At 47.8% G+C, this 11,907-nt stretch overlaps 1 protein-coding gene across 4 annotated transcripts in view; it reads right to left on the minus strand.

The window, feature by feature from the left end:
* Positions 1-11,907, minus strand: part of PDE8A (phosphodiesterase 8A) — a 167,126-nt gene that overhangs the window by 133,440 nt on the left and 21,779 nt on the right. For 2 of the 4 annotated variants that reach the window (XM_026121279.2, XM_026121278.2), the window contains exon 1: positions 1,689-2,528. The exons of 1 other annotated variant lie outside the window; for it this stretch is intronic. In XM_026121279.2, the coding sequence (XP_025977064.1) occupies positions 1,689-1,949 (261 nt within the window). In that variant the 5' untranslated portion in view covers positions 1,950-2,528. Of the gene's footprint in view, positions 1-1,369; positions 1,391-1,688; positions 2,529-11,907 lie in introns of those variants that run through there. One more of the 4 variants, XM_064517314.1, reaches the window with a different exon arrangement.

Here is an 11,907-nt window from a genome sequence, read left to right on the forward strand (position 1 = left end):
CAGTATGCATGTGAATTAAAATCAACCATATGGCATCTGGCTGAATTATACACACCTAGTAACCAGTAGTTTTTACAGAGTTCTTGATATCAAACAACAAAATATAACAAAACTAAGCCTGCTTCCCATGCATGTTTATGGAAACGGGTTTTGGGGTTGTTTTCTTTCCTGCCTCAAGAAGCACATAGAAGACAAAATCATACAATATAAGTTTTAAGAATATTTTCGTTTAAAGTTTTTAATGTACAATTAAAAATTAAGCTGGCAAAACAACTGTCAGGATTCTGATGGTAACTTAAATTTCCTTACTGCGGTTACCAGGATTTCATAAGCATGCCTTTAGTGTGTGAACTGTGCTGTAAAGTTCAGTTTCCTGTACAGTGTTGTTCACATGGAATTTTAGTTTCATGTAACACCATTCGCCTTCATGTTCTGTTTTAGGTATCATTAATGCCTTCTTCAACTCACTATATATAGAACGTCTCCACATTTTCTACAGTTTATAAAAAAATTCTATGAACTGAGACTACTAAATCTAGAGGAAGACAACAGAAGAAAATCACTCACAGCACTGAAGAAAATTGTTCCAGGTCAATGCTCTAGAAGCTGTCTTAATAAGTACATAAAATTAAATTCTAAGAAAACTGCAAATTATTAGAGTTTCTGTGAGTCTGCAAAACAGTTGACATTTTTGGTAGTTCTTGACTGCATCTTGAGCCTATATCTTATATTTATGGCACGTGTATCTCAGTTCTTATCACAGTAACCCAGAGCAGATCAGCCATGTTATATAATATCCCTAGGAAGCTACAATTTGATTTTTTTAAATTTGCAATTACTTGTTTTCACAAAAAGAGACAGTTCTCCAAAAAAAGAAAAAATACAGAATAGCCAAAAACTATAGTATTAGGAACTAAAGTGTAACCCATAAACAAATAGGCCACCAATGGAAAGTAAATAGATCAGCAAGCACCCCGCACCACTAGCTCTCTCACTTGAAAAAAATCACAGATTACAATTTCTTTTCAGTATGGGTCTCTCTACTGTATACAGGCCTTGTGCTGTACCTCTACACAAAAGTATACACACTAACACACATGCACAAATACTCCAGAAAATACCCTGTTTGCAGCAACAGACGAGGTCAACAAGTTGTTAATGAAATCAGTACCCAGAACAAAAACTGCTGTCCGCTTGTTCCCACTTTCTGAATGGAAGGAAAAGGCATGCAAATTCATCAGCCCATCTAACCGATTGCTTCAGACTGATCTTCCCTTGTCTCGAAAAAAGGCAAGCACAAACAGCAATAGTGGAAAACCCAGTGCAAGCAAACATGTAAAATACACGAGTTAGTGGCAGCGCAGCTCACACGCATGACGGTCCCACCACAGACAGGCCCTCTGCGTTCCCAAGACCCGCATCCCTGGCTCTAACGATCGACGAGGACAATTACACCGTTCTCCTTCGCAGCATTAAGAAAACCTGCTTTGTGGAGTGAAGACCGAGGCTTGGCAACATCTGTAACGTCGTTGCACGAGACTGATTAGTTTACAAACGAAAGTAATAGCTCAAGCCAGGAAAAGCTCTCCCACAAGGTATTACTTAGGCAGGGAGACTCCCTGGGTTAAATCGCTACAGCCAGCTCCTGTTCTGAGAGAAACAGTGCTTACGTTCAGCACCCTTTTTACCTTAACACTGGATCTGCTGGTCTGAGTCTCTGCCTCCATGCTCTGGCTGTTCTCCCTCTTGTCTTTCTTAGAGGAATTAGTCCTCACCTTATAAGTGGATGTGTTGGAGGATTTAATGAATAATCCTGGGACAGGGTTGCCTTGCTGTTGTTGAGACATGGTTGTGTTGGTCTGGTGAGGAGAATTGCACTCCTCTGACTCTTTGCTACTGTGATAGACCACTCTGCTGTCAGAGATGTGGATGCTTGGAGCACAGCCCATGCTTTGTGGCCACCTGGGGAATATTTCTAAGTTGTATATATATATATGTGTGTATATATATATATATATATCTTTCCTTTCCGTTGGTATTTTCCCTCTGCTTAATTTTTTGTTAACAGGTTGAATCTCCTTCCTGCGTCTCCGCTACACTCTGGAGCATTGTCATCGGTCCCTTCTACACCACCAGAAACGTGTCTGTTCTCCGCGTCCTCCAGGAAACGGGTCCTTTTAGCTCAATCTCAGGAGTGGGCTGGGGAGGGGAGGGAAATCAAGAACTGGTCGACTTCATATTTTCACAGATTAATATTAATTTTTCTAAGCCATCTGAGAATCTTGGTAGGGTTTTCTTTCCTTCTGGGGAAGAGGTAGGAAAAAAAAGGAGGAAAAAAAAGCAAAAGTAAAAAATAACAAAAAACCCCAAGCCCCCAAACCACACACACCCCAGCGTCTTCTCGGACTAGGCGCTCAGAGCGGCCGGGGGCACTGCACCATCTCCTCCCTGCTAGTCCGGAGCACGGCGCATTTTCCACCTGGCTTTGCGCGGCGTTACCGATTAACGCGGGCCGGGGCCGGGGGCCGCTCCCCCGCCTTCCGCGCGCCCCGCCAGCAGCGCTCACTCCGCGCGGCCCCGCTCGGTGCTGCGCCGCGCCCGGGGTGTGCTGTGCGGTTTGTCTGGGGTCGGGCTGGAGGTTTGGGGGGGCAAAGTGGTGGCGGCGGGGAGGGGGGAGCAAAAAAACAATAAAAAAGCCCCGCCGCCCCGCGGAGCCGGCGTGCGCTCCTCACGCCGCGCAGCGCATGTCCCGCGCCGCCTCCTCCTCCTCCGTGGCGGCGGCAGCGGGCGGCCGCCGCGGGGGTGACATTCACGTCCCTGTCGTCGGAAGGAAGAGCCCCCCGTCAGGCAGCGCAGCGGCTTCCTCGCCGCCGCAGCGGCATCCCGGTCGGCGGGGCGCGGGCGCCCGGCGCAGCGCGGCAGCACCGGGCAGGGCCGGGCCGGGCCGCGGAGCCCCCTCAGCGCCCGCGCCGGGGCGCCGCGGCGGGCGGCCCTCGGGAAACCAGGGCACGGCTCGGAGGGCTTCCCGGAGCCGCGGGAGGAGCCGGCGCGGCTGGCGGAGGCATCAAAGGGCCTCCATGTTGCGGGGGCTTTTGGTCAGAGAAATGATGCGAAACGGCGAGGGGGGAAAAAAAAAAGAAGAAGAAAAAAAAGCGAGAAGTAGCAGGAAAGCGATCCTAGCGTCCCATCTCCGCGGCGGGATGGCAGCGGCGAGAGCTTTAATTCCCAGGGCCGTGGTGTCCGTGCCTCGCAGCGGGGAAATGCCTCTCCTCGGAGCCTCCTCCGCTCGCTCTGCGCCCGTGTTGTTATTATTGATGTTCCTCAGCAGCGGCGGCGGCGCCCGCGCCCCCTCCCCCGCCCCAACGGCCGCTCCGCCCGCCCCTCCCCCCGCGCCGCCCGCCCGCCCGCCCGGCTTCCCCCCGCCAGCGCTGCCCCGGCGTTTGACAGCGGCGGCGGCGGAGCCAATAAAAGCACCCGCTAGCGCTGACCTCCAGCCCGCGCTGGCGTCAATGCAAATGAGCCGCCACGGGCCAATGGCGCGCCGCGCCGCGGCTCCGCCCGAGCGAGCGAACTTCAAACCGCCGCGCCGCGTGCGCCCGGCCCGGCCGCTGGCGGCGGCCCCTGCCGGGCGGCGGGAAGGGCCCCCGCGGGCCCCCCCCGGCCCGGGCCCCCTCTGCCCCGGCGGCGACAGCCGGCCAGTGCCCCCTGCAGCGGGGACCTGAGCCGGGCGTCGCCTGCGGCCGCCAGCTGCTGCTGCGCAGGCCGGGACCCCCGAGGCGCCCGCGGGACGCCGCCACCGAGCCCAGCACCGGCCCGCCGGGCGCTGCCGCGGCTGCTGCCGCCCCTCGTGCCGAGCAGGAGGCGGCGGCGGGCAGGACGCTTTCAGATAACAGGCTGATCTATTCGAGAGCCACAAACACTAGATCACACGAAGCACAGCCGTGTAAGCATCACACCGCATCACTGCACAACGGAATTAGGCTTGTTTAGGTGCCTTAGGAGTAAGTTGTGCCCAACTGAAATGCCTGGCTTTCCTTAAACTGTAATTCTGGATTCCTTGGCTTTGTTATGCTCAGTTTGGGGTTAATTACAGCAGGTCCCTAAGGTTTAATACAGCCGCAGTGTACTATAAATTAACATCTGCTTAACTGGGACCATGAAGCATCCATCTGCCAGGGAAGCGGGGCAAGTTTTGAAGCAGGCGATGGAGACAGAAGCAACGCGTTTCAACAACAGAATATGAAGTCTGAGGCATTATTACACTGGTACAACATTACCAACCATTTCAGTGCCAATTATCATCTTACTCTTGACTAGAGGAGGAAAAAAACCCCCACTATGTGGAATTCTTAACCTGGCACCATTTGTCAGGATCAGAAGTTCAACTAAGCTGCACCGTCAGTTGTCCGTACAAAGGCTAACCCTAGCAAACCTGGCTAAGAAAGCCAGCAATTTGCTTTCCTGTAAGGACACCCAGTTCCATTCTTCAGGGACAGGATGAAAAGCCAGAGCCCTGACTCCACTGCTCTGTTTTCCATGGTCTTCCTTTTCAGTTCTGGTCATGCCAATTTTCCCAAAAATATTGTTGAAAGTAAAAGCTATGCAGAAAGAAAAGATGGTGCTATGAGGAGGACCAGACCCTAAGATTTGGGAAATAGCTACACACTCTTTCTGTAACATGGAGCTAATTGCAGTTCTCTAAAATACAGGTACGTTATGAGACCAGATACTCTGGAGATTAGGAGACAGTAGGCTAAAGCGATGCTAGATGTCTTAAGTACAGTGTTTAATGCAATACATGCTTCAGAACGACCAGTTCAATTCTAGTTCAGGCTCCATGACAGACATGTGACATCTTACTGTAACACACTACATGCAACCCAGCGGCTCCCAAGAGCCCTGTTCTTGTTCCACGTGTGCCTTTCACTTTCCTAGGTGTGTCAGTTTTCGCTCCTGCCAAACTGACTCTCAATTACTTGTAGAGCTGCGTCTTCAGGGTACTGCTTTTTTTCACTAGCTGAGGAACAGCTCAGAGGGGACAGCAGTTTAGGGAAGGCCAGCTCAAACTTTAGGTGTAGGAGTGTGGAGAAAACCAAATATCAGGGATGTGACTTCTGCAAATAAGCTCCAGTGCTGGAGGAGGAAAAATGATGTATAACAGCAGGGAACTGTTCAAATTACTCCAAATTTGGATCATGAATACTTTCTTGCTCCCTTGCCATAATCACACTGTTTCAAGAGAATCCAATTCAGCATGAGGACTTCAGTGCATTCAGAGCAGTCAACCTCTGAACAGTACCCTTACTACATGAGAAACGCCATCAGGTAATAATTAAAAGCAAAATGTACAGCTAAGTGATGAATATGACAGCAAAAGCTGCAAAAAAGCTCTTCATCCTTTTATTTAAGCAACAGCATCACTTGATGCAGATGCAAGCACCCTATGAGGTTAGGAGATGCAAAGCTCATGGCCAGTGCTTTTGAGAAATGCAGTTTTTCAGGATCACCACAGTACTTGCACTGTTAAAATGCTTTTATTTACGTCTAGTAATTGCTAGGGTTAAAGGCTGGAAAGCAAAGCCTTTACTTCCCTGGTCTCTCTCCCACTGTGCAGTTTCAAATTATAAGCAATAGTCACATAAACTTCATCCACCCCATTAATTTAGCTGATCTATATAGCTATTAGGACCAGAAAATGACTGTGGCTTCCTGTGCTCCCTCATCACTTTGGATGCCTACTTAAGATAAGCATTTAACAATAAATGAAGGAAAGGGCTGCATTAAACATACCTGCTTTAAACAGTGGGCATTTGTTTGGAGAGGGATCTTGTCCTCATTCTTTCTTTATGTTTAACTTATTATTTACTAGATTCCTTTGCTAAGAACATACTTAAGTGCAGCTAGAGAGAAGCTGCATAGGAAGAGAACGTCACAGCTCGTACCAGTGCCATTAACCACATGTGTGGGCTCTCCCCTTCAGCCTCAATGTATCTGTCAGCAAAATTCCTACTGCACTTTATTTCTGGTGGCAATGGAGAAGTCACAGACAGCAAAACTTCATTTTCAGAGCTTGACATTCAGTTTGCAGTGCTGACACCTAGAGTTAAGCCTTCTACTTGTAAAATAAATAGATTTGATTTGCAACTATAGAGGGATGAAATGTATATTCATGGTGTCATTTTTTTTTAAATATTAGTATTAAAAACAGATCTCCACTTTCCATTTTGGAAGTAAACAAATTCTCGTTCAACCAATACTTCAATTTACCGAAATAACAGACAAGCAAATATTGGGGAAAAAGCTACTAAGTGCAGTGTTACATAGTAACAGTATGAAAAGACAACAAAGTTTATATGCAAATATGACACCCACAACCTCCTCCCTCTTTTCTGAAAGCTTTTCCACACTGATCCCAGGCGAATTATTTTTGATGAGTTCAACCTATAGTCTAACTTCAAACAAAAAAAGGCTCCTGCTGCCTTGAATGGGAGGATGAGGTGAGCACAAAATGCCTGAATTGTCCCTTAGTAGTCTAATAAAACCCACTGAGAAATTGCTAGTTGTTACTACACTGATGAAAATACAACTAAAGACAAAAATTTCTATTTGAATAAATACTGGTGCAGGCACTGGCTTGTTTCTCTTTAATTCAAAAAAGTTGCTGCTATTTTTCATTACTAATACAAAAATACTGTTGAAAGAAAGACATTTACCCCATCTAGAATCAGGGAGGGTTGAAAACATCAAAATTGCCTGCTAGTTGTAGTTATTTTTGTCTGTACTATATTGAAACTATTCTGTTTGGAGAAGAAGGGGCTTGTTCAATCTTATTTGCTGAAGTGCAGCTCAGGAAACGGTGGGCCCTATTACTCAAAAAATAAAATAGTGCAAAAGAGCATAGGAAGAAGAGGAGGGTAGATGCTGGCAGATCAGGGCTGTGGGGGAAGTGCAAGGTCAGCACAGAGTCAGTAAGCGAGAGGTCAGAAGAGAACTAGCTCGAGGAGACAGCTGGGGAATGAGAAAGGTTATTTATGGAGAATAAGGTTCAATTTCATTCAGGACTGCAGCATAAGAAAGAGGGCTGGGAGAGATCTTGAAATGATTGTTATCAGCTTGGTCTCTGGACAAGTGAGAACTGTAGAAGATCAAAGTATTTAGAGAACAAATACCTAAGCTTAAAATTTAAAAGAAACTGAAAATTAAAGCATCCAGCCAGTTCCCCATCCAGCTCAGAGGTAAATTATACTGAATCCTGCATTTCTTGACAAAACAGTGAACCACAGAGTGCCTTCCAGGACTCCCTCCCTGCTCCCTCTGTCTGCTGCCTCCCCCCAGACTTCCACAAAAGAAAGCTCTTTCCCTCGGTGTGCTTGGCAGCGTGCATCCGCGTCTCCCAGCCCTTGACCATTTCCCCCTGCATGTTGTAAGGCTGTGCGTGAGCACTAGGACAACTCACTCCTGCCAGTTACAGAAAAATGCGTATGAAGGCCCAGAGCAAAAGTTTGGTGCCAAAATCAAAGTCTGAGAATATTTTAGTGCCCGAGATGCTGGCAAACAGAATTATGCAGAAGAAATGAGAGACTAGCACCTGCATGAGTAATGCATATCAATGTCCTTTGAAAAAATGTTTGTTCAGTGACGGCAGAGCAAGCGTGCCTGCAGTTCTGCGAGTGCAAGGCTGCAATCTTCATACGAGATTACTGTGGGCTGCTTTAATTGCTTCTCCCCCCAAGTCAGCTGCATGTTCCAGCTGTGTCTTCTGGCCTATGAAAAGTTAGGCAATCCTGTTCGTCTCTGGGCCAGCGAAGGCGGCACTGGGGAGGAGGAACAGGAAAATGTGCCAGGACACAAACAGCTGAATGGACTCTTGGCTGGTAACTACTGACACATGCAAGCTGTGACAGAGCTTGTCTTTCCATCCCCAAGAAAAGACAACAGGGCCTTTGCCACAGGTACTTACCGGCATCACAGTCCATGAGCAGACCAGGGTATTCCTGCTTGCTTGTGTATTAAGGGACAGGTATCCTAGAACCAGGGATTATCAGATGACAGGACACCAGTATAAAAATTGACCTGAGACAAATCATCCCCAGCTCCCAGAAAATACAGAAATATAATGGCTTCATTTTCTCCATCACCTTCCTCATGTCCTAAAAACACCTGAAAGCACTCAACAGAAACAGTGATCTGGAGGCCTGGCAGGCTGACTGACTTGCAGTTGTTGCATTAATTCAGATTACAGAAAACAGACAATTGTATCACTTGGAAATCAGAGCCTTAAAAACAGTCGAAGTCAGCAACTTTTTCAACTCTAGCACCAAAAGCTCCTCAATATAAGGCCCAGATACTTCATGCATGTGCAAGCTTCAACATAACTGGTGCCAGAATGGCTTTCTATTGCAGCTGTAATTTACACCTCACACTCACTACTACCTAGTGATCAGTAGGATAGACATAGCATTTCTTGGAATAAAACATACATCCTTTTCCACTTTCATTGACCTCTTTCCTTTCCCCATGACGTGCAGGTCCCTTTCCTGGCCCCATCCTTTCCTAAAAATTTTTCTTCCTCTCTCTGTTTTCTTGCTTACAGTCTCTCCCACTTCTTACTACTTTTCCCTGAAATCCTTTGCTCTCCTTCTTCTTTAAGTACTCCTTTTGTCATCTTTCTCTTGTCATTCCCCCCCATCAGATCAAAGTCCTCCCTTCCCACTGCTCCAAAGTGATTCTTGTCTCTGTCATCTCCCAAAAGCTGTCAGAGCATAAAACCCACAAAAGCTCCCCACTGTTTTTGCTTTCCTCATTGTCCATCTGTCCAACACCTCCCAAATATTCTCCAGCAGGACTTTTTCTCTCCTCTGTTTTTTTGCAGGCTCTCCCCAAGTCACCCAAGGGAGCATCTTTTTGCATAGCCGATGCAGAGCAGTGGGATCTCTCTGTCCCCCACCTTTATGGACTGCATATGGGGTTTCTGATGCTGCTGGCTTACAGCAGGGTCTAGCTAAAGCCCAGTTTCAGAGGAGTGAGAGGTATACAGGGAAAAGGGTCAGAGCATGGTCTCTCCAAACCTCCTCTGCCCCACGGGAAGCTGACTCGTGTCAGAGGACACCCATGGTGTTGCACATCTCTAGGCACCACAGGTATACAGGTCCTTGGACTGATCTAGTGCCAAAGCAGGTTACAGAGCCCTTACCACTGTGTCACTCTTGCAATTTTTCCTCTTCCTCCCAGACCTCTCTTCCCAAGTGCCTCAAGTCCTCACCACCTAGAGGAGACCATCACCTAAACCCTGTATTTCCAAACCCTGAGCTGGGGAGCCCTGCCCTGCCCAGGGCACACAGCACCCACTGGGCACAAAGGCTGCACTTTAGCACCCAGCTGCTCGGCGGTGCCAGCCCCAGAGCTCAGCAGCAAGGAGGAGTGCTCTGCGAGCTGCCAAAGCAGCCTCCAACAACTCCTACCGCCTGGCCTCACTGAGTCAGCCAAAAATTTGTGGGGAAGGGAGGAACAAAGCGCTGTCGTCCCCACCCACTCCCCTATAATTACCCCATGCTTCACAAGCAAGATGATCTATCTAGTTACACAGTGCCATGCCGCCAGCTGTGACCACAGAGAATTAGCTCTTCCCCTCTTGGTGAATTTGCCCTTCTCTCTCCTTGAGTAATTTTAAGCTAACATACATTAATTTAATGTGCATCCCATTCAGGTTCTGATTTACTAAACCAAGGATGAGAACTCTCTTAGAAAACTGGGCCCACATTAAGCGTACCCATCCCCAGTCCTTACCTCCTAAGGGACTCGTTGCCTCTCATCTACCCGCTTCCCAAGGCTTTGGGGCCCTCCCTTGGCTAGCCAGCCTCTGGCCAGCCCAAGAACGGGGCCAGCTTCAGATCTCTTCAGACCCATGAATCGGGTCCTGATGCCATAACACCCAACAACACATTGTGGCCAGTAAAACAAAGTAAAAGAAAAGCAGTAAAAGAAACAAGCAACCTGGCTCCTCCGGCAGTAGGTCAGTTTTATTTGGACACTGAAGCGCCAAGGACTAGTTCTCAGTCCCTGCAAGCCGGCCCCAGCAGCTAACAGGTCCAGGCACACTCAAGAAAGGCTTTCAAACCCATGGCTTTTCCTTCTCTGACTCTTCAACTCCCTCTCCCCCATGTCTCCTCTCCAGGGCAGGCAGAGGGCCAGGGCCGTAGGACAGGGATCCCCACTGCCTCCTGCCCGGCAGCCCCTTTCTCATCTGCTCCCAGTTAACCAGGGGTGTCCATGGCCAGAAGCCTGGCGCAAAACCATGCAGGAGGTTTTGATCTTGTCTTACCAATGCACTATTTTTTCCTCCTTTAAAACTTCCTAAAGGGGGCATTACGTAGTGCTGAGCTACCCAACTATTTTACATAAATAAATGGCAGAAACAGATGCACACACAAAAAATAAAATGGCAAACAATGAAAAACAGGGCTGGAAACTGATCCCTGCAGTATGGCAGCAGTGGGAGCTGAAAAACTCTCCAAAATTACTCTTTAAGACAGGCTGTGCACCTGCAAGACAGACTGCTTTCATTGATTGCTGAATTTATTATTTAAGGAGCAGATCCACCATCTGTGGTCATGCTGAGCCGTAATTTATTACATATTCACAACAGCAAAAATCCCATGTACTGGCAGTGAGGTTTATGTTCCTAGATCACTCAGACATCTGAAAAATTCACCCTATAAACAAATGTTTGAATATGAGAAAGAGAGCTGGACCTAATCTGAATACTTAACCAACTATTAAATGTATTCTCAAGTACATTTCCTTCTTTGGACCACACCATTACCTTAAATACACAGCTATATCTGACTATACAGTATCCTTATTGGTCTTTCTGTGGAGCAAGGCAGTATCCTTACTTGCAATATATGCAAGAGGCTGCACCCTTAACTAAGAGAATCATACTCCACCATCAAACAGAAAAGCCAGAGATGGTTGTGCAATTTATTATCCCCTTCAAATGTATCCGCTTTTCCAGGAATCTTTCACATCCAGTTCTTACATTGCAGTCAGGCTCTGAGTAATGTTTCATTCATGATTCATGTGATTTTTCCAACCGTATTCTTGTTTCTCTAAGCTCTCGTCAGGGAAGTTACTTTCCCTGCCACTTGCCTGCATGCAGCTCTGCGTGCAGACAGCTGTGGGGAGGAACGCACAAGAATCCCAACCGCTGCAGTGCCATGGCACAGTGCTCGTAGATCATGCTGCCTGTAAACTCCATTTTACAGCTGTCTGCACATGTAGCAGAGCAGCAGGAAGAGCAACACCACAAGAACTGCAAGACGAGATGACAACTCGGGGGAGAGATAAGAAAAAAAACACATTGAGGGCAGGTGGAGAAACCAGACTGTGCAAGTTTTCCGGGGGAATAGCTGTTGTGAGAGTGAGAGAGAGAGTGAGAGAGAGAGAGTGAGAGAGAGAGTGAGAGAGAGAGAGTGAGAGAGAGAGTGAGAGAGAGAGTGAGAGAGAGAGTGAGAGAGAGTGAGAGAGAGAGAGAGAGAGAGAGAGAGAGAGAGAGAGAGAGAGAGTGAGAGAGAGAGAGAGAGTGAGAGAGAGAGAGAGAGTGAGAGAGAGAGAGTGAGAGAGAGAGAGTGAGAGAGAGAGAGTGAGAGAGAGAGAGTGAGAGAGAGAGAGTGAGAGAGAGAGAGTGAGAGAGAGAGAGTGAGAGAGAGAGAGAGGAGAGAGAGAGTGAGAGAGAGAGTGAGAGAGAGAGTGAGAGAGAGAGTGAGAGAGAGAGTGAGAGAGAGAGTGAGAGAGAGAGTGAGAGAGAGAGTGAGAGAGAGAGTGAGAGAGAGAGTGAGAGAGAGAGTGAGAGAGAGAGTGAGAGAGAGAGTGAGAGAGAGAGTGAGAGAGAGAGTGAGAGAGAGAGTG

This window comes from Dromaius novaehollandiae, chromosome 10 (genome assembly GCF_036370855.1).
Source record: "Dromaius novaehollandiae isolate bDroNov1 chromosome 10, bDroNov1.hap1, whole genome shotgun sequence".
NCBI lineage: Eukaryota > Metazoa > Chordata > Aves > Casuariiformes > Dromaiidae > Dromaius > Dromaius novaehollandiae.